The sequence below is a fragment of the Astyanax mexicanus genome, chromosome 18 (assembly GCF_023375975.1).
Source record: "Astyanax mexicanus isolate ESR-SI-001 chromosome 18, AstMex3_surface, whole genome shotgun sequence".
In the NCBI taxonomy this organism is placed as follows: Eukaryota; Metazoa; Chordata; class Actinopteri; order Characiformes; family Acestrorhamphidae; genus Astyanax; species Astyanax mexicanus.
Genome location: NC_064425.1, coordinates 30,879,197 through 30,902,501, shown reverse-complemented (window position 1 = coordinate 30,902,501; position 23,305 = coordinate 30,879,197). Strand labels below are relative to the sequence as shown.

General features: G+C 39.9%; 1 protein-coding gene and 1 long non-coding RNA gene across 2 annotated transcripts in view; one reads left to right on the top strand and one right to left on the bottom strand.

Moving 5' to 3' along the window:
* Positions 1-10,213: 10,213 nt before the first annotated feature.
* nectin3a (nectin cell adhesion molecule 3a) overlaps positions 10,214-23,305 on the bottom strand; it is a 49,931-nt gene continuing 36,839 nt past the window's right edge. The window contains exons 4-6 of the mRNA XM_049466928.1: positions 21,491-21,608; positions 19,079-19,230; positions 10,214-14,786 (exon numbers count right to left, since the gene is read on the bottom strand). Of these exons, the coding sequence (XP_049322885.1) occupies positions 14,152-14,786; positions 19,079-19,230; positions 21,491-21,608 (905 nt within the window). The 3' untranslated portion in view covers positions 10,214-14,151. The remainder of the gene's footprint in view (positions 14,787-19,078; positions 19,231-21,490; positions 21,609-23,305) is intronic.
* LOC125782568 (uncharacterized) lies at positions 19,415-21,021 on the top strand. Its single transcript, XR_007425282.1, has 5 exons — positions 19,415-19,499; positions 19,910-20,006; positions 20,422-20,589; positions 20,632-20,883; positions 20,926-21,021. It is a non-coding gene; the product is annotated as an uncharacterized LOC125782568 (long non-coding RNA).

The following is a 23,305-nucleotide window of genomic DNA, read 5'->3' as shown; positions in this document are numbered from 1 at the left end:
CCCAGCGCTCTCCTTAGAGCTGGACCTCCAGCGATCAGAGCGTGTGGTGTAAAGGTCAGACGAGGTTCTTACCCAACCAGACTTTACTCTCAGAGGAACAGCGGTCACGCCCCCAGCCACAGCACCACCACCCCACTGCAGGGGAAAGGGGAGAGATGTTGAATTATGAACTTTCTCAAAGGGAAATAAAGTGAAGCAGAGTCAGCAATCTGATATTACACTCACTTTCACTTTTACTCCAGTTAATCTACACAAGACCCGCAAGAAGAGGTTCTGTTTGTGAGAGCATGTTCTGACTATCATCTGGACTCTGCAGGTGCAGTTTAACCTGATTTACTGTCCAGATACTTCATTACTATATCTGTTAACTAATGCATCTCTGTTGCTCCATGCTAAACTATACACGGATACACTAGACCAGAACAAACAACCTTCTTCCTGTATCTACTTTATTAACCCTGCCCCAGGCAGATCTGACCAATCAGAGGAGAGAACATTTTCATTTGGTTTGCTGTAATGCATTTTGATAAAAAAAAAAACAAACCACAAACCAACCCATAACCAATCCAAACCCATAAGTAACCCAACCCATTACCAAGGCATGGTTAATTTCTATAGCATGCTTCATACACAGAGGCAATTTAAAGTGCTTTACAGAGAGATTTCAAACATAATACAGAACAATGTTAAAAGACCAAAAAGCTGATTTTAATCATGATTTGATACAAAAGTTGTATCCATGAAAGTTGGAGTTTTTAAAGAGCTTAGTTTGGAATGTGGTTGGGTTTGAACTGCAGGAATGGATGTTTATTAAGTAACAAAAGAATTATTTTTTTTATTGTTGAATCTTTTATGACTATTTTCTATATTGTCTCAGCTTTTTTTCTGATTTGGGCCTGTAGAAGTTTTGAGAGGTCACTAGATTTTAATAAAGTATTAGAGTTTTATCTCATTCATCGAATGCAGGGTAACTGTTACTCTCTGGAATAATGGAGAACTATAAGCTCGACTGGAGCTCTAAAGCAGAGAGAAGATTCCACAGTAAAAGCTGGAGACAGTGCAGCTCGGTGGGAAATGCTGCTATTGTCCTTGTCGTGAATCCCGCAGGACTTCAAAGCACAAAGACAATTTGTCTCTGGGGCTCTTCTTAAAAACTTAATCCAATAAACCTCTTGAGATTAACCCTTAACTTAAATTAACTTTTTTTATAAACAGAGGTGTAAGGGATCTGAGGGGAAAGCGTTACACTCATTCTGCTGTGAGACAAACCTGCACTTGAAGGCTAGAGATGCATTCTGACAGGAAGGCTGAATTCAGCACAACACCTTAAGCGTCTGTCAGATGTCAGAGAATCTCTAGAGAGGAGAATACACACTTGTAGGGATTCTAAAATGAATCTCATCATCTTATACTAAAATATGTATTTATGTCCTCAACACAGAACTATATCAAATGTTTAATTACTAGACACATAATGTTTTAAGGTTTTTAACTCCAGTGATAAATATTTTTAATCTGAGTGCTCTGACTGTACTTTAGCATCAAATTACCAACCAATCAGCTCACAGTAACAGATATGCAACATCTTTAGTGTAAAACTTGTTTACGGTAGAAAAATTGATTGTTTTTTTTTTGCTTTTTTTTATAAGTAAAATACATTATTTTACTTTCTCAAAACAAGTAAATCATTAATATTTTTCATTTAAGTTTTTAGCATGTATTTTCATTCACCCTCATTTCTCACTCACTAACTCACTCACGGACTCCCTCTAGTGTGATATAACAGCGATAAAACACAGAGAGAGAAGGTGGTTAAACTTTCCATAAACAGCTCTGGTAAAGCAGGAGATAGGATCCCATTTGCTGTGTGTAGCTGCTGCTCCTGAGTCCCAGTCGCAGACTGGCTCAGATATCTAGCATGAAAAATGTTTGCCGGCCATCTGCGTCTGTGACTCGTCTTTGATCAATCAGTGATGGCTTTGCGAGCGTCTTTCATTAGTTCACACTACATAACTGAGCGAGCTCTGAGAGATCCAAAATTTGCCTCCGAGCAGAGTTTTTGTCGGTGATCAACGAAAAACTGTCTGTGACTAAAAAAAATGAACTACAATTTTGTAGCGTGAACCTGACATTAACTAGTTTGTTAATCTAGTAGCTAGCTCGCTCTGCCAGTCATGTGACTGTACTACAACAAACCAATCAATGATAGATTCAGTAAATATCTATCATATCCTAAATTAGACTTGCTAAACTATATTTTTATTAGGAGAATTTTAACTTTGCAAAATAGGAAAAAGAGTTTTGGCCAACGGCCCCCTTGCAGTACCTTTGTTGCACATTGGGGTGCCGCTGCCCACAGGTTAAAAAAACTACTGATCAGGGGTGGGTTTCCCGAAAACGATCAACCTTAGCGAATAACGAACGAACTAACGAATGACGTGAGTAAAGAACGAGCCAGTTCTGCGAGTGTTTCCCAAAGAGCTTCGCAAAGTGAAAATTAACGAAGGAGGTTAAAGAACGTCTTTGTTGACTCCTCCCCCGAAACAGCGCACTTAATCGATCCACAAATATCGATTCAACACTGCCAATATGCAGTATTTATTCACTATTACACCCTAAAAACGTAGAAATGTGTTGTAATCAACAACATTATACAAATTATAATATTTAAATTACAAAAGGATGTACTTTGGCATTAATAAAATACTCCTAAAGATACATAGGACTAAATAAATACTCGAAAATCTAATCTATTTTAAAACATTAAACTTTTTTTTACTTTTTTAAAAATATTATTGTTAATATATATTATATTAATAGATGTTATACTAATATTATTAATAGTAATATTGATAGTAATATTAATTTATTATTATAATTATTAATAATATAAAAATAATATAATAATACATATATATATATATATATATATATATATATATATATATATATATATATTAAAACCAAAAGGAGTATGTTTTATTATACTTTATACACTCTGTAAAGCTCCAGCTCATCCTAAATCACCATCTCAGTTGGGTTTAGGTCAGGGGATTGTGAAGGCCATGCACCTTTTTGTTTACTAGATTATTCCATATGCGTCAATTAATAGTTTTCATGGTTTTAATATTAATCGACAATAAAAAAAAATTTAAATAAAAACATTGAATGTGTCCAACTTTTGATTGGTATTTATGAGCTGACACACCCCAGAGTTTGCCCAGATGAACGGCCACAATGTTGGTTAGAAGCACCTGATTAAGGAATAATATTAAATATTACCTGCACATTCACCGATACCCTTTACAATACGTTAGATGTGATTAAAGACACCGCAGGCGTCCCCTGCACCGGACCTACAGTACCAGGAATTTTACCAATATCATGGAAATATATTGTGTTGTGCTGTAATTCCCTGGTTGGAAGTGTATATAAGTGTGTGTATGGCACAGTAACAGCCTGATTACAGAATCCACGGACTTGGTGACTTTGCAGCTTTGCTTAGACCGTGAACATCATCCGCAGGAATCTGGATTTTAATTATTTATTCGTGGGTTTGATTGGTCAATTCCAATGTGCCCAGTTAGATTACAAGCCACAGACAAAGTTGGCATTATAATATAATATAATATAATATAATATAATAAATCATTCACTCACTTACTCACTCATCGTCAACCGCTTTATCTGTTAAGGGTCGCGGGGGAGGGGAGGGGGGGGGGCTGGAGTCTATACCAGCCGGCATCGGGCGGAAGGCAGTATACACCCTGGACAGGCCGCCAATCCGTCGCAGGGCAGACATACACACAGGCACTTCCACTCACACACTCACACCTAAGGGGCAATTTTTAAGTCTTTGGACTGTGGGAGGAAACCGGAGCACCCGCAGACACGGGAAATAATATAATATAATGTAATATAATATATTATAATATAATATAATATAATATAATATAATATAATATAATGTAATATAATGTAATATAATATAATATAATATAATATAATAATTATAGAATTATAGAATTATAGAATTAATTGTAACATAATATAATTGCTTCAACCACGGAAATTATATTTTTTCTCCCTCAATATTGGCGGTCCCTGGTGTTTAAGGTGCTGAACTGCAAGTGGAGATCCCCTAAAGAAGCTCTTTAAGAATAACGATTGGGTGAGGGCACTCGTTAATCTGCGAGCGAGTTTACGTAGTACTTTAGTTACGAGCGAGTTTACGTAGTACTTTAGTTACGCACTGGTTTGGGAAACACTCTTTAATTAACGATCAATCTTAAGTACGAGTTAACGAAGTTCTTAGCGTTACGAAGCTTTCGGGAAACCCACCCCTGGATAATTGTTGTTATCCAGTCAGCTAATGCTAATGAAGTTAAATGTGCTGTACTCAGTAGTATTAGTACTCGTTTTCTCGTTCTGAGCACTCTCATCATATTTTTACGTATGTTTTGGTCTGGACCAAACAGCGTTTAAAACATTATTTATCAAATTTTAATGATCACCATTAAACTGGGGGTTAAACTGGAGCACAGTATTTTGGTTGGTCTCAGCAGAGTAAACAGAGCGTAGCATTCTATAATCTGCTGTAATCAGATGGAAATATAAATAACTTAGTAATAAACTGATTTGTTTAAATTCTCTAAAACTGAGAATATGAAGCTGCAGCTGCGACTGCAGTGCGATTCTCTGCACCCTGCAGCAAACCTCAGCCTGTCTGCAGTGTAACGTAGGAAGATGGGCCCGATTTCATTGGGATTTCGGGTCACGGCTTACCTGCCCCTCCCCCCTCATACCCCCCTTCACTGCATCTCGTTACTTCCAAACCCGTGAGCTCCAGCAGGCTGTGGGTTCTGCTGCGTCAGCCCGGCCTTTGAAGTGCGCTCCCCGTCGCTCGGCCTGTGTTCATTAGCCAACAATAGTTTTGATCTTTTCTGCTTTTTCCTGAGAGGAACGCGAGAGCGCGGTGGCCCGAGCCGTAATACACTGTTCTGTTGTTGTTGTTTTAATCTAAGCAACTGTAACCCATCAGGGGTTCTGATCCAGAGCCAGAGGGAACTCGCACGCTTCCATACGGAGTTCATTACAGAGCGTCTCTGCAGCAGATTCAACACCAAACTTTGCTCTTTAGAAAGACACACTCAGACTAACTCTCACCAGGCCAGACTGAGGGTTCTGCTGTGGGTGAGGTGCCGGGTCCGAGGTGCCGGGCGTTGCCGCCACACGACACGCTCGCTGACAGATCCGGTGGGAGAAAACAGCCCAGGCTGAACGGTGGCGACAGGCCACAGATTAGCGGTGAGAGAGGAACTCCGAGTCCCTCAGTGTTGGAGTTGTTTACTTTCAGACAGCACAATCAAGAGGGTGACTGATCACGCCGGGGTTACCGCCTCACACAACACCACGACACCAGAACCACCGCCCTGTCCACACATCGCACCACGCCCACCTGGCCAGAGAAAGCAGAGTGAGGGTCAGGGTGTTTACATGTGTCAACAGTGACTGAGCACCGAGATTTTCTCCCTCACACTGGAAAACAAGAAAATCTGATACCACCTGAGTACCCAACGTCAACAAGCCCTCTGTCTGGTCCAAGATACACACAAGACCCCGCTCTAAAGGCCTTCGCACAAGTCCTGCAAAACAATATTTGCAAGCACAAAACGTTACACAAAGCCATGCACATTGTGTGTGGATTAGCATTGTCTTGTTGAAAAATCCATGGGCATCCCTGTAAAATATGTGGTATTAAAGTCAGCATATGTTGGAAATGTAAAGTGGGAAGAATTCCGGAAGTGTCATGCGGAGCTGCAGGAGTGGAACAGCAAGTTTAGTTGGCGAATTAAGGTTTCAAGAAGGATATATTTATATAGTTATAGAAGTTAGTTATGACTCAACTATCCTTTCACAAGCATCAAATTCTGTCTTGACGAAATACAAACTAGAATATGTCTTTATTAAATAAAGAAAGATCAACATCATGGAAGTGTTTTATTTTCAACTAGGCTAATAGTTTTGTCATTTAATTATTTTGCTGATCTTCCGGCATTAACAATGAGCTAGGTAGCGTTGGGCTAGCAGCATTAGCAATGCTGTTGACCAGGCTTAGAAGAGTAGAGTAAGCAGCATTAGAGGCACTGTTAAGCAGGCTTGGAGTGTCAGGCCAGCAGCTTTAGCAACACGGTTGCTAGTGTTGGGCTAGCGGCATTAGCAGCCCTGTTGACCGAGCTTGGAGAGTTGGGCTAGCGGCATTAGCAGCGCTGTTGACTTCACTATTCACTATTAGTGAATATTGTAACTTTGTATTTTACAGCTTGTTGGTGATAAAGGTGTGTAAAGGAGTCTTTTGTTTATGTGGTTCGATCAGCTGTTGTTAAATGACGGTTTTTGATGCAGTGCGTCTGAGGAATCAGTCATACAGGGTTTAAGTTTAGGCTTGTGCTCTTACTCTTTACACACTGAAACTTCTCCCCATTCCTTCAATAGTTTAATAATATTATGGGATGTAGAGGGAGAAATGTCCAGATACCTTCCAATCTGGCAACTTTTTTAAAAAACATTTTAAACACTTTCTCACACATTTGTTACAAACTGGAGAAACGAATCTTTGCTCAGAGCTTTTGCTAATGCTTTTACACCCAATTGTGATTATAATCACCTGTTAAAAATGATTTAGCAGATAAACCAAGTCTCCCTGAAGGGGTAACCTCCCTGAAATCAACTTTTGCAACTTGGGATGTCTGATTTAGGTTTTAAGCTCATTATTTGCCCAAATGAAATGAACTTGAGCAGATTATTCATGAAATACCTCAGGTTTGAGTGTTTGTACCTTTAAGGCTGAATTTTGTACATTTGGCTGTTTCTGTAGACAGCAGTTTGCTGTACAGTGTTAAAAAATACGTATCCGAGTTGCTGTCAGGTTATTTATCATTTTAGCACAGTCTGCAGGAAGCGTGTGATGAGTTAGACGTGATTAGCACAGCGCTAATTAGAGCCTCCATTAACGATTTGCCACATTGGCCTCGTATGGCTAAAACAGCCAACCTGCCAATCAGACCTGTTACTGCTCTATAAATGTCTCACATCATTGGGACCATCATATTTATATGATACAGTGCAGCGATATGAGCCAACCAGAACTCTCAGAATATTAGGAACATTAGGAATGAGTAATTAAGGTAAAGAATAAACATGGAGAAGCATGGAGAGTTTATGTAGAGAGTTATGTAAAATATTTCAGCCCAGTTTAAAACATTGTTAACTCTATAACAACTCACTTTTCTTTGTAGTTAATTTTATTGTTTAAGTTTTTAAGTCTGTGTATTATGTGTTTTTGTGAAAAGGACGTTAAATTGCGGTTGTGTATAGATGTATAAATAAACTCACCCTGTTTTCTCAGTAAGATTAGGTTTACTCAAATATCACAGCGCTCTAACCAACAAAAGCCAAAATTCTTCAAGACCTCACCTGCACATCCTGATCCGGCAGGACGGGTGGGGGTCGGATAGGGGTTTGTGAAGGTTTTTTTGGGAGGTGGATGGGTTTGGAAGGCAGCGTGTGGTGTAGCTGTGATCAGTGCTGAAGTGATGGATTTGCCCTAAGCGCTGAGCTCTGTTCCCCTAAGTGATGGAGTGGGTGCTGACTGGGCCGAATGGAAGGTGGTGGCAGGTCAGGAACTGAGCAGCGCGGGTGTGAGAGAACAGGACTGAAATTAAGGCTGATAGACTTTTCTACTTTTTTACTGTGTAAAACAGAAACCTCGTTCATCAACACCTATTGGAATCTGCTGCAGAGAAAAGCACCAAAATTTGTTCCATACAAAAGATCTACTCATCTGATCAGCTGGTTCATGAACTGGTTGGTTTACGGTGTGAAACACTTTTTTGGAAGATATAGGTGACTTTGAAAACAATTACAGGCATCACCAATTAAACAGTAGAAGAAGAAAAAGAAGAGGTGTTGTGTCGAAATCCGTCTCCCCTTGAGGATGTGCAGGTGCTTCATGCAGCAGTATGAATACAACAGATTACGATGCTGGTGTTTCTGTATGTACTGTAACTGTAGATTAACCCTCATTCATAAACATAAATAAAATAATGTTTCTGCTTACTACACTTAAAAGATGTTTATGCAGCGAGGATACCAAGTGATAAAGTGTTTGTTATTTTATCCCATTCTTCCTTTAAACATGTGTTAAGGTGTGTAACATGAACACCAACATTTTCATTCTTCCCCAGACATGCCTTTATAATGTGGTATGTGGTTCATCCAGGGACATGCACAGGAATCTTGAAGGGCAGTTGCTCTAACCTGAAGAAAAGGCACCCCCATCCACCCCCTCCCCCCCAACAACCCCAAAAGTTGTTGGGGGAGTCTCTCTCTCTCTTCTGTATTCGTCTCTTTTCCGTGTGCATTTGGAATTTTCGGCATTTACACAACGTGAGTGAATAATTCGAATAGTGCTTTATGTCCGTCATTCATCTTGGTTGATAAAATGAAATGTTATCAGCTGCATGTAACTTAGTTTGGTTAGCCTCCCACAAAACAACCTGAGCCATGTAAAACGTTGACTGCAAGCTAGCTGGCTGTCAGGGTTTTTTTGCTACCTAAACGTGGCACAGTAGGTGGCTGTCAGATTATTTAGGATCACTAAACGTCCTAAACTCGACGACATCGGATTTTAGAGAAGTTGATTGTGATCATGTCTTGTAATACTGTGAAGGCTACATTTCAAGCTCACCTTCAGGGCAGTCGCTCTACTCCCACGGCATCTTCAACTTCCTCTGCTAGTCGGCTGAAGCGCCGCCCGGTCGTGTGCTGCGCTTTTTAATTTTTTTCTAGTGAAGCGTGCTGCGTGCCGGCATGTGACGTGTGCTAAATCTTGTTGAAATATGAAATCATATTTGCCTATATTATTTTTTCCCCTCCCTCGGAAGGGCAATAAGGGCAGTTGCCCGAGCACATTGGGCCATAGCGTCTGCACATCACTGGGTTCATCATTGTCTTGTTAAAAAAAAAAGAAAATATGTCCCTGTAAAAGATGTGGTGTTGAAGGCAGTATATGTTACTCTAAGATGCACTTTTCTGTATTAATGCTGCATCACATTCAGCATGATAAAGCCATCTCTTCTATTATTAGCCTTTATATGATCAGTAGTTAATATAAAAACAAGTGTAATAAATATATAAAGTGATTTTATACCCCAATATATATTGGTATACATTCATTTATAACCCATAAACACAGTCTAATCACATTATTCACATTCCAAATATCACTGTTTTGCATTATTCTATTCTTTACACTTTTATGATTGCTTATTTAGGCCATGTAAGATATTTCTGGATGTGATGGTCATTTCGTTATTGGTCATTGGAAACTAATTTCAGGGAGGAAGTACCAAGACCCAGAAGGAACATTTATATTTATTCAGCAATCATCCCAAATATGTCACTGTCACGAAATATTAGTGCTGTTTCACATCTGTTGTAAATGTAAAAATCAATATATTTATAATATTATATTTTTAATTCTATACGTTTTTAGCAATTTATTATTATATTACAATATTCCTTCGGGTTACACTCCTACACTGTCGTGATTTCCAGGAGATTGTAGCTTCTAATCAACATGTAAGAGAATCACCGAAGTTGCAGGAGAAATGGGATGTCTGATCCTTTAAACCAAGGCAACTGGCCAGTGAGGTTATTTGAACTATAATGAAGGATAATTTAAAAAAAGAAATATAATACTGCTTCATTGGCAAGCTTTTATTTATATTTCTCCCGTCTCTCTGTCACGCTCGGCGTGACTTTAGTTTCCGCCCGTTCCTGGGCTCCCTATCTCCTTGTAAGGGCATTTTGTCCCGACTGTGTCCCAATTCACTAGCCAGGGCAGCGGTAGTGTGTTGGACCGTGACCCTGACTACACAGGTTTGATTCCGTGTAAGAAGTAGTATGTTTATTGTTTTTTTTTTTTTGCTTTACGTTCAACTGTTCTGCAATTGGGTTCAATAACCCTCTGGACTGGAGAGCTACTAGTCTGTAGCACTCCATCCCATTACACTTCATTTTCCTAAACAGAATTTTTTTTGTTGCCTTCCTCATAAATGCTTGGGAAATATCTGGCCAAACTTAATAGCCAACCCCTACTTTAAACCTATCACCAGCATATAAAGCACCTATAAACACTCACACATTCACATGTTGGAAGAATACATATTTGTTTATTAGAAACAGAACTCAATTTAAATCAAAGTGAAATGATTTGTGAGACATCAGTTGTTAACATAACCCTATTATGTACAAAATAATCAGAAATAGCAGAACTGTCCAGAGCTAAAAACAAACAAAAACAAACCAACATGAGAACAGCTGTTTACATCCTCTGAGCATGTTCTTATGATTTCATAGAAAAATATGATTTATTCCAAAGCCAAATAAATCTTGTCAACATATTTACAAGCAAAAATATTTACTATGACTGGCTGCTGATTTTATAGTGCACAGTACTACTGTACAAATATCCAGTGAGAATTCAGCAAAATACAACAATAAAAATATACAACGACTCGCGCTAATCAAGGCACTAATTCAGAAAAATACCTTTACGCTCCAGAATGAGAAAAGATATACATACATAAATAACAGATTAAATTAAGTAAAAACATTTCAATGAAATGAACTAAGAACATTTCCCTGTTTCTAATTTGTACAAACGTAAAAAGAACAAAGTTTATCACTGATTAGATTTGATATGTTCAGTATCTGAATGCTGCCAAGCTAACAATGCTAACAAATGCTGGATTCCCAGAGACAAACCAAAGTGTTTTAAAAAAGTGTTTATTTATTTATTTAGGATTTTAATAAATTTTAAGCAAATAATTTGCATAGTATTAAGTAATACTGAGATCAAACTGCCTAGTGTTTTTTTCTGTGTGCCCGGTCTGATTCACTATATCTGGGGTTAAATATTAATGATTATAAACTGATTTCTAAATTCTGCGAGACTAACGAATTGAGATACAAATAGTCTACATGAATAAGTGCAGAGATAAAGCTGAAGGTACGATCAGACACTTGGTATATGTGAGCTATAATACTCCAGTTTCACTCCAGTTTAAAAAAAACTAATAGAAACACTATAAAAACAAAGCAGGATTTTAAGCTATGCTGTTAATCTGTAGCTTAATTTTTCAAAATACCAAATGGTTTATCTGGTTTCTGGAATATTGTACAAAAAATAAGATATTACCATGTATGACTGAAGTCAGACTGTAGGGTTTTTTGTAGCAGCGTTAGCCTAGCATCTCCCACTGTAGAAAGCATGTTGTATTTTGAATCCACTGCATGTGGGTTTAAGATAAATGATAGTTATTTGACTTCCATAAAAAGTCAAACTTTCTTAAAAAGACTAAATAAATTCAGTGTGGAGCTTGTACAAATTAAAAGTCAGGAAACGTGGCTGCAGATATAATATCTGAATTATGCTAGGCTAACATTGCTAACTTATACTGGATTTCCATTAAGACAAACTGACATTAAAACACTGTTTGATTACTTTAGTCTATAAAAACAAAGACAGGCAGATAAGAGCAGATTAGCCTTTTTTTTTTTTACCTCAGTACAGCCAAATTCAAACAACAGGCTGGGCATTACATTCATCATATCAGGACAGCTTAAACTGCAGCTTAAACTGTGTGTAATTCGTCTGTGTAGATTTTTGTAGGTGTTTTAATCAAATAAATGAATATTTTATGTTAGTGTCAGAACACTTACTATAGTCTACAGAAATAAACACAGAAGTAGACCAGAAGATTATCTCAGTAAAGCGTGATACTCCATTACTTTTAATACTTCTGTAGAGCAGGGCATTATGCTATGATATCTCCAACTATAAAGTAATAAATATGTATAAAGAGATTTTTGAATCAAATAAAATGAAGATTTTATATGTATTACTGATTTCCAAGTCCAGTGTTCGTTAGCAGCGTTAGCCTAGCATCTCCTGCAGTAAGACGGTGAGATATGAAAAGTGTCTGGAATGAGATAGAGATGTGATCATGTTTATCTCATCCAGCCTTTTAAAAAAGACAATAGGAATGCTGGCTGAAGCATTTTTACAAAATAAAAGTCAGGGCACAGCTGCACATGTAAATCAGCAGAGGGCCTCACCGCTCGTCCTTCGGGACAGACGTCCCGCTATATTTATCTCTGGATAAGAAAACAGAGCCGGGGGCGGGGCCGCGGTACAGCTGGGTTAAAGCGGTAGTTTATAGGGGGTGTGGTTGGTGGGGCTGGTGGTGTTTGGGTGGGAGGGGGGTTAAATTATAAAGCTGGATGTTTGAGGCGAGGCCTGGGCAGCACATGCAGCAGATGTATGGCGTATGAAGTGGTGTATTGTGGGAAGCGCAGTGAATGGAGAGGGGGATGGAAGGATGATGAAGGAAAAGAAATCGGAATAAACGAGTAACGAGTTCTGAAAACCACAACCTCCAGTGAACCTTCTGCTGCCCATCCTGGTCTGTTTGATATGCTGGCCTTTATAATAACATGATCGAATTACAAGGCATGTTATAAACATTAAGAGCTTAATGAATATTATTAATAATTGTAATTTTGCTTTTATTTTGAAAAGCAACACAAATATGCTTTTAGGATATTTAATTTATTCAACTTGCAAATTAATATTAAAGATCAGTGATAAAACTGTTATGAGAGTTTATTACCTACAAGATTTTTGGAAGCTACAATTTTACTGTAAGTGGTAAAAAAAAAAACTATGTTAAGCAACGTTTTAAAAAAGGTTTCAGAAAGTTTAGCCTGTAAAGAATATAAATTAATGTTTCAGGAACTTTCTCACAAAAGTGTGACATAATAATGGTTTGCATCACAACATTATTAGAACTTTTCTCACATAATGTTCCCAGCTAGATAAATGCTAACATCAAGGAAACATTCAAAATAACATTTCCAAAACTAAACATTATAACATTGTAATGTTGCAGTGACATTGCAGCAATGTTACCAGAACATATAAAAACATTGAATAAAAACATTCTAAGAACATCAGTTGTAACATTCAGAAAACATTTTGCTAACCAAAGACTTCTAGCTTCCAGAAGTTGTGAGTGTTAATGTTGTATAATTGTGTACTTGTGAATAAATAGACAAACAAACAAAAAACTGAATGAGCAGGAATCAGAAGGAGTGTTTCATTCTTCAGTCTGGTGGAGTCGAGTTCTCCAGCCCTCGGGTCAATTCCTCTCCCGGACAGAGTTCAGTAACTCCCACAGAGAGTCGCAGTATTAAGCTGTGCTGAAACAATGGAGCAGACGAGACTGTGCAATAATACACGCTGGATACATCTCCACTGTGACGTTATGGCAGCTCAGCTTTCTTACAAAACTTCAAACCAACATTGAAACAGGGCTACTTTATCTACTGAAAGTCTCTTATTGTATTGACAGATAATTTTGTTTAAATCAGGAAATGCTTAAAACCATCAAATATATCTGCCAGTGAAATAAGAAACGTTTAAGTAGAATAAATGACTTAAAACAAGGAAAAAATAATTTTGAAATAAGGCAAATATTGGTATAAAATTCTGAAAACAAAGGAAAACAATGCAAAAATGAGAAATGTCAGATATTTAAACTAACGAACTTATGAAGATTGTTTGATCTGCTTAGATTACAGTTTCGCTGGAAAGGGATGCAGGGAAACTGCAGGGAAGCGGCTGTAAGTATCTTCCACCCAGTTTGAAACTGGGAAGTCACGTGCGGTGCGGTGTCTGGCTGGGATCTGAGTAATTCACGGCGTAATTTTAGCAGGCTTGTTGTTTTTGTTGCTCTGGGCTACCCTGTCATCATAACCCACGCCAGCCTCTGCCTTCACATTACAGATGCAAAATAACACGGTATCACCTCAGCAGAGTACCGAGCAGCCGGAGACAGGCGCCGTCCAGCTGGGAAATTATAATAATAATAATTATAATAATAATAATAATAATAATGATAATACAGCCTTTCTTTCATTTGCATGATATACAATATTCCTTAATACGTTTGGTAACGTTTAGAGTTCTCTATCTTTATTATATTATTGTCTTCCAGCGTCGCACCTCCACTCGTACCGTAATCCTCACACGTACCACTCCCGGCGAGAGATCACGGATCCGTCCGTGTGAGCGACGTACTCGCAGTCTGTGCCGTTATCGTAGCAGCCGTCCTGCAGGAAGGGGGCGCCATTGTTGAGCGTAGGGCCAGAGACGGGCGGTCCGCTGGGGTTGACGCCACGGTTGCTCTGTGAGTCGGAATAGTAAGTGCAGCCCCTCCGGAGGCTGTCGCCCCAGCTGCCCTCGTCTTTGGTGTAGTCTGGGTAGATGAAGTCCCCGTCGGGTTTGGGCTTCAGGTCCTGGCTGCCCTTACCCGAGTCGCCGCCGTACACGTCCATCAGCTCGTGGGGCTGGATCACATCCAGCTGCGACTCCTTCTGCATGTCAGACGGGCCCAGGTACTGCTTGGTGTAGTAGTCCCCACGGAAGGTGCGCCGCTGCCGCAGGTAACACAGAACCCCCAAGCCCAGGAGCATCGCAAGGAGCAGGACGCCACCCACTGCCCCGCCCACAATGGTGCCGACAGAGCCGTCCGCCAGCGACGCCAGTGTCGGAGAGGTGAACTGGGCGTGCCTCTGAGTTGGCGATGTCCCGGAGGATCCAAGGGCGACCGCAGCGCTGGTGGTGGCGGAGGTGGGTGTGGCCGTGGTGGGAGGCGGCTCTGGTGGGAAGAAAAATGGGAGGAGCAGAGAGGAGAGAGAAGAGAATTAAAACAATGGAGACATTATGAAAGACAAGCTGTAAACTGGAGTTTAGAAACCGACACCGAAACTCCTAAGATTACACAATCTCAGCGGATCTCCAGCAGGTTCACCTGCCCTGCACGAACACAGGAGCCGTCAGCTCGCCCTGTTCATCTGATTACAGTTTATAGCAGGTTATAGATTCAGGGTCTGTTGTGCACTAATATAGTCATAATAATAATACAAATGAAAACATAAATAAGAATTAAACATTATATGTAAAGTATTAGGTTAAAGTATTAGGTTTGGACACGATGTGTATCATCTAAATAAATCTTTTGATAATATTATAATAGGATAGTGGTGGGTGGTTATTCTCAGCACTGCAGTGATTAGCACTGATTAGCATGGTGGTGGTGTATGAGGTGTTAGTAGAGTGTGTTGTGCTGGTAGGAGTGGATAAGATACAGCAGTGCTGCTGGAGTTTTTAATCATAGCAGAGTATCCTGTGGGCAGAGTCCTGAGGGCGGTTAGCTATGAGTGAAGTCTTGTGTCTCCGATTTTACCGTATTTGTTGCACTATTAGGTGCACGTAAAATTCTTTAATTTTCCTAAAAATCATCAGTGCATCTTATAATCCATTGCGCCTTGTTTATGAATTTTATCAGTCAGGTTGTAAGGAGTAGTAAAATCACTCCACTGAAGTGCAGCGTTATACAGGAGTTTCAGTTTAGTTCTCCAGCAGTATTAGCATTAACCACACTAAGCGCTAGCCATTTGGCCGTCCTGAGGTGAGTATTTTTGGCCTGTAGTCTGCTCCTATCCCCGGCTAGCACTGCTGGAGCAGCATAAGCATTAGTTGCTTACCACAGTGCTAGCACTTTTGCTGTTCAGAGGCAAGTATATCAGACTGTAGCCTGTGTGTTTAGCGTGTTAGTGTAGCTCTTTTGGGTGGCTAGCGGCTAGCCGCTAATGTTAAAGCTCTAGCTTTAGTGGAAATCTGTAAATCTAAGCTTACTAACAGTTGTCAATAAATAAATCTCTGTATATTCATATCCAGTACTCTCACATAAAATGTGAATTATAATCCAGTGCATCTTATGTATGAAAATAGACCAGAAAATACATTTATTGATAATACACCTCATAAACTTCTGGTGTATTCCCCACTGCTTTCAAACAAGCACATGTGACACCACTGCTTAAAAAACCTTCTCTCAACCCCGCCCAGGTTGACAACTACAGACCGGTCTCACTGCTACCCTTTCTCTCTAAAACACTAGAAAGAGCAGTTTTAAATCAGGTCTCTGGCTTCCTCTCCCAGAATGACCTTCTGGACCAGAACCAATCTGGGTTCAAAAAAGGACACTCTACCGAGACGGCTCTGTTGTCTGTGACTGAAGCGTTGAAAACTGCCAGAGCTGCAGGTCAGTCCTCAGTGCTCATTCTGCTGGACCTCTCGGCCGCATTTGACACAGTCAACCATGACTTCCTCCTAACTATACTCTCAAACATGGGGATCGCAGATAATGTGCTGTCATGGTTCAGATCATACCTCACTGGGCGCTCGTTCAAGGTGTCGTGGCAAGGACAGCTGTCCTCAGCCCGCTCCTTATCCACTGGGGTTCCCCAAGGTTCGGTACTGGGACCCCTTCTCTTCTCCATATACACCACCTCTCTTGGTCAGGTTATCCGCTCACACGGATTTTCCTACCATTGCTTTGCTGATGACACCCAGCTATACCTGTCGTTCTCACCTGAAGATCACTCAATCTCTGCACGGATTTCGCAGTGTCTCTCTGACATATCCTCATGGATGAGGGAGCATCACCTTCAATTAAATCTCTCAAAGACTGAACTTCTGGTTATACCAGCAAAACCATCTTTTCAACACAAATTCTCTATAAGTATCGACTCTCTCTCTCTCTCACCGACAAAGGTTGCTAGGAACCTGGGTGTTATGGTTGATGACCAAGTCTCCTTCACGCACCATGTGGCCTCAGTTGCTCGGTCCTGCCGCTTTGCGCTCTATAACATCCGAAAAATTAGACCGTTCCTGACGCAACAGGCCACCCAACTCCTGGTGCAAGCGGTCGTCATCTCACGCCTCGACTACTGCAATGCCCTGCTAACTGGCTTCCCGGCCTGTGTAGTAAAACCACTCCAGATGATCCAGAACGCAGCAGCACGTCTGGTCTTCAACCAGCCAAAACGGGCACATATCACCCCGCTGCTCATTGAGCTCCATTGGCTACCAGTTGATGCTCGCATCAAATTCAAAACTCTTACAATCGCCTACAAGGCCGCTGCGCTCCTCCAGTGAACGTCGCCTCGCTTTGCCAAACATTCACACAAAGCAATCCAGACTGTTCTCATACAGAGTTCCCCAATGGTGGAACAAACTACCTTCCACTACCAGATCAGGAGAATCTCTCGCTATCTTTAAGAAACTCCTGAAGACAGAGCTCTTCAAAGAGCACTTACTCTCTTAACACCTCTAACACACTAACTACTTCTAACCTCATTTCCTTCTTCCTCTCCTTCACTCCTCTATCCTATTATTCCCCTTTGTCCTCCTTTTATCCCTATCCAAAGATGTTTTTCCTTTAAACTTATTTTACATTGTACTTGACTATTGTAAGTCGCTTTGGACAAAAGCGTCTGCCAAATGTAATGTAATGTAATGTAATGTAATAAACCACCATCATACTAATCAGTGCTAATCACTGCAGTGCTAAAAAATAATGACCCTCCACCCAAATATTAATAGCTGCTCTGTGGTGGGATACATAATTAAAATATGGCATTTGGCATCATAATAAAGGGGATAAAAGAAGGGTGGCTGTTTTGGAGGTATGAGGTTTTGTCTGGACATTAATGATTAAACATCTGTTAAACGGTAATAGAGTGAAGCTGGAGTTCAGCAGTGTGTGCTGGTGCTGTAACTGTGGGGCTTCATCTGTAAACGTGACCGGGTCTGGCTACTTCTCAGAACCTTTTTATCCACATTTAGAGATCATGTGCTGAAAAGTTTCAGCTCCAAGATCTGAAGTCACTGTTTGGATAGCCATAAAAAACTAGGCGGAAGTGGAAGATGAGGGGTTCTCAGGTTCCGAACCCACTGAGCTGTGGTTCTGCCAAGAGCACCGCTAAAGAGCCGAGCTGGAGGCACAGTGCTGCTGAGTATTTATCCAGCCTGGAAAACAGATTTGAACAGTTTGTCAGTTATTCCTCACAGAACTCTATAAAACTCTTTAAAATCTATAATATGCTGGTATCAGAGAGCAGATCTGGGCCCTGAAGCACAGCTGGACAGACGTGCTTCAAAAGAGCAAAATCACAACAGAAACTGATCCAGCTGAAGTTCTGATCATGAGCGTGACCCGCTCTGCTGTTCTGGAGGCTCTGTTGTGAGTAAAACGACATCAAGAACCATTCCAACAAAACAGATACGAGAACCAAGGGCTGGATGATATGGACAAAATACATAAAAATATATAATCATAATAATATAATGCGTTGAACTGATGGCAGCTCTCTGTGATGAACATCAGTCAGGAACAGATGCTGTAAATACTGTATATCTCTAACAACACAAGACCAGTTTATTACAGCTGCTTATTTGTTCACCTAACTATTATAGAAGATGCTCACACATGCTAGAGGACATTTTCAGGAGATTTTAATTTGAGATGCAAATATTACTATAATTTAGATCATTTGACCATATTTTGATTAAGAAAGTATTTAGCAAGCTCCATATAAAATAAAAATAGTCAAAATAACATGTAAAACCTGAATATTCTTTATTATTTGCAAGGTATTTATCTATTTATTTTTACTATCTGGCCTCAGGACTCTTATCTTGAAATCTGAGATGTGAGGCTCAGGCACAACAGCAGGTCAATGGCTATGAAGTATAAAACAGGGCGGGTGATAATGAAATACTGAATACCAGTCAAAAGTGTTCAGTTCTATTAGCAGTGCTTTCTGTACCAGTTTTCTCCCGCTTCAAAGAGTTTTTTAAGGCTAAAAAAACAGTACTCACTGCTCGCTGGCATAATTTGTAATTTCTTCAATAAAAAAAAACTGCTTTACTACTTTTAATTGTTACTGATTTCTCTGTGTTTCTGTGTTTTTTTTCTAGTTATTATGAAGTGTGAATATGCTGTGTGTAAGTGTGTAAATGCTGAACCAACACTCAGGTTTGTTTGGGTTCTGTGCTGTTCATATCTTTAAACCCGGTACAGTCGGTTCTGACGGAGCTCACCTCGGATCCAGATGTGTACATCCTGAGAGCGCAGACCCACGTCGTTCTGAACCTCACATCTGTACGTTCCAGAGTCGTTCCTCCGTAAAGGACGAGTGAAGACCAGACTACCGTTAGCCGCCTCCACGCCAGCGGGCATCAGCGTGTCCACCCTGACATCACAAATACCAGCTTTACAAGAGCATATTTCAACCAAATTATTAGGAATACAAACACTGTCTGTACTTCACAAAGAAAGAAAACACTAAATACTACAGAAAAAAAAATACACACATGCTAAAAATCACAGGACAGCAGTATGTTACTTTACAATTAAATGTGAATGCCCACTCCTGTATAAGTTGTGAGGTGGTATCTAGTATCGAGTGAAATTGATGCTCATGGTAAGGTGTGTAGAAAGAATTATAGGAGTTGTAATGAGGTCTGATAGTGGGTACAGGTGAATTATGGGAGTTGTAATGAGGGCTGATAGTGGGTGCAGGTGAATTATAGGAGTTGTAGTGAGGTCTAATAGTGGGTACAGGTGAATTATGGGAGTCGTAGTGAGTGAGTAAGTACAGGTGAATTATGGGAGTTGGAGTGAGGTCTGATAGTGGGTACAGGTGAATTATGGGAGTTGAAGTGAGGGCTGATAGTGGGTGCAGGTGAATTATAGGAGTTGTAGTGAGGTCTAATAGTGGGTACAGGTGAATTATGGGAGTCGTAGTGAGTGAGTAAGTACAGGTGAATTATGGGAGTTGTAGTGAGGGCTGATAGTGGGTGCAGGTGAATTATAGGAGTTGTAGTGAGGTCTAATAGTGGGTGCAGGTGAATTATGGGAGCTGTAGTGAGGGCTGATAGTGGGTGCAGGTGAATTATAGGAGTTGTAGTGAGGTCTAATAGTGGGTACAGGTGAATTATGGGAGTCGTAGTGAGTGAGTAAGTACAGGTGAATTATGGGAGTTGGAGTGAGGTCTGATAGTGGGTACAGGTGAATTATGGGAGTTGTAGTGAGGGCTGATAGTGGATGCAGGTGAATTATGGGAGTTGGAGTGAGGTCTGATAGTGGGTACAGGTGAATTATGGGAGTTGTAGTGAGGGCTGATAGTGGGTGCAGGTGAATTATAGGAGTTGTAGTGAGGTCTAATAGTGGGTACAGGTGAATTATGGGAGTCGTAGTGAGTGAGTAAGTACAGGTGAATTATGGGAGTTGTAGTGAGGGCTGATAGTGGGTGCAGGTGAATTATAGGAGTTGTAGTGAGGTCTAATAGTGGGTGCAGGTGAATTATGGGAGTTCTAGTGAGGGCTGATAGTGGGTGCAGGTGAATTATAGGAGTTGTAGTGAGGTCTAATAGTGGGTGCAGGTGAATTATGGGAGTTGTAGTGAGGGCTGATAGTGGGTGCAGGTGAATTATAGGAGTTGTAGTGAGGTCTAATAGTGGGTGCAGGTGAATTATGGGAGTTGGAGTAAGGTCTGATAGTGGGTGCAGGTGAATTATGAGAGTTAAAGTGAGGGCTGATAGTGGGTGCAGGTGAATTATGAGAGTTAAAGTGAGAGCTGATAGTGGGTGCAGGTGAATTATGGGAGTTAAAGTGAGGGCTGATAGTGGGTGCAGGTGAATTATGGGAGTTATATTGAGGGCTGATAATGGGTGCAGGTAAATTATGGGAGTTATAGTGAGGGCTGATAGTGGGTGCAGGTGAATTATGGGAGTTGGAGTGAGAGCTGATAGTGGGTGCAGGTGAATTATAGGAGTTGTAGTGAGGTCTAATAGTGGGTGCAGGTGAATTATGGGAGTTGGAGTAAGGTCTGATAGTGGGTGCAGGTGAAATATGGGAGTTGTAGTGAGGGCTGATAGTGGGTGCAGGTGAATTATGAGAGTTAAAGTGAGGGCTGATAGTGGGTGCAGGTGAATTATGGGAGTTAAAGTGAGGGCTGATAGTGGGTGCAGGTGAATTATGGGAGTTATATTGAGGGCTGATAATGGGTGCAGGTAAATTATGGGAGTTATAGTGAGGGCTGATAGTGGGTGCAGGTGAATTTCTGGAGTTGGAGTGAGGTCTGATAGTAAGTGCAGGTGAATTATGGGAGTTAAGCCTCGTCCTAGACTAAAGTTTCCTTTTAGTGGAAACCTTTTCTAAATACTGCAGCCCTATACTAGGCTTAATCCTAGTCTGGAAAACTGCCCCTAAATGCTGAACACCAAAACTGCTTTTTGCCAACTGTTTTGATGCATCCTGACATTCTTCCATTTGTTTTGGTTCTGAACTGCAACTATCATAAAAAAAACATTATAAACTGATCTTGTTTTGGAAAAGATCACAATAAACTACAGTTTTAGACACAGTGCTGCAGTAGAAACCCCCACCCCCCCTGTTTTAAGCAGCAGGATAATCAATGCAGGAACTGACCGCTCTGCCCGCTGCAGTTACCTGGTCCAGAGGAAGAGATGGGGGTACGGGTTGGCGTTTGCTCTGCAGTCCAGCCTGACGTTCTCCTGCCCCACATACCAAACCTCATCTTGACCCACCACCATCACATCCGGAGCAACTGGAACACATAACATACAAAACACTGTCAGACCAGCACAGAGCAATTTAGATAAACAAAAGAAAATCAGCATCCCCTCCCCCCATTGGTATGAAAATGTATGTTTGGGCACCCCTGATAATGTTCATGATTTTCCTTTATAAATCATTGGTTGTTCGGATGAGCAATTTCAGTTAAATATATCATATAGCAGACAGACACAGTTATAGTTAGAAATGAAATTGGGTTTTTAGGATTTACAGAAAGTGTGCAATAATTCTTTAAACTAAATTAGGCAGGGGTATAAATCTGAGCACCCCTTCTGAGCAGAGGTTAGTTACAGTAGTTATAGGTATAAAGCTAAAAGTGTGGTGCCAGATTTCAGGGAAGTATATATCCTTGTTAATGAATAAGTAAATCTGTAAATTTGTTTGAAGCATTTTAATGAATCTGACTCTACTGATAAGTTTATAATTATTTTATAAAATACTTTTTATTGCATCCCTATTAATCATTATACAAGTGGTTAAACACTATTAATGTGGACATAGTGGAATAAGAGTTTGACTCAAATACTCTTTCTACACTGAGAACTACTTTCGCCTAACCAAAGCAAAGCTGCAAAACAGGCCGGTTTAAAAAACTCAAAACTGTTACATCACAGTCTGGATTTAGATTTTGAGCGGGAACTCAGCCCAGAATTAATCAAAAGTTTGGTGAGTAAACAGGGATCTGTGGGCTAAAAGCAATGGCATACAATAGTACTGTCTTTTTAAAAATATATATTTATAATAATTTCATAATTTTTAAATTACAATTTTATTTTATTACAATGTCACCCAGCTCTACAGTGCAATGTTTTGAATACTAAATCATAACACCCCCATCTCTTTCTCTTACTCCACTGTGATCTTCTAAATGGAGAAGCTGTGCGACCTGTATGCCTGTTACAATAATTACATCATTGGCCTTTATCATACAATTTATGAGACATGGGGAGCTCATTAATGTGAATGGGCCGATATGGGACGTTGTTTAAAACATAATTTATTCATGAAACCTATTGTGTTTTGGAGAAGAGAGACTAAACTTTAGCATAAATAAAGAGTAATCCACCTTATGAACTCGCTGTGTTTATATCACTATATAAAATGGATAATACGTCACCAGGCTTTGTACACATCGTGATTAACTTGCATGAAAACATGTTTTGTTGACATTGTCTGCCCTAGAAATGTATTTTGCCTTGCCATTACAAAACTACAATTCAAAATATTTATAGAACATAGTGCTGGACGATATGGCCAAAATTTATATCACGATATATTCCTTAAATTTCGGTCGATACGATATAATTTCGATATCGATAAATACTTTGAAGGCCTCAGAAAAAGAATCCCTGCAATCTCTGCAGCTTGCACTGCAAATTTAAATTATTATTTAACTGTGTATTTGCACTTTTTGTATCAATCTATCTAATGGAAATCTGTACCTACTACTGTATGAAAATGTTTTTTAAGTCTTTGAAACCTCCTTTCACAAAAACTTTAATACTTTAGAAATAAAAGTAGTCAAAATAAATCAATGCTCAATTTTATTTGCATATAGCAAAATAATAACATGACATCCCTGTCAAAAATAAGCCTATATAACTATTACAAATAAAAATAACTTTAAATGACAACAGAGGCAGAGCTTCTTATTCATTGTAAACAAAT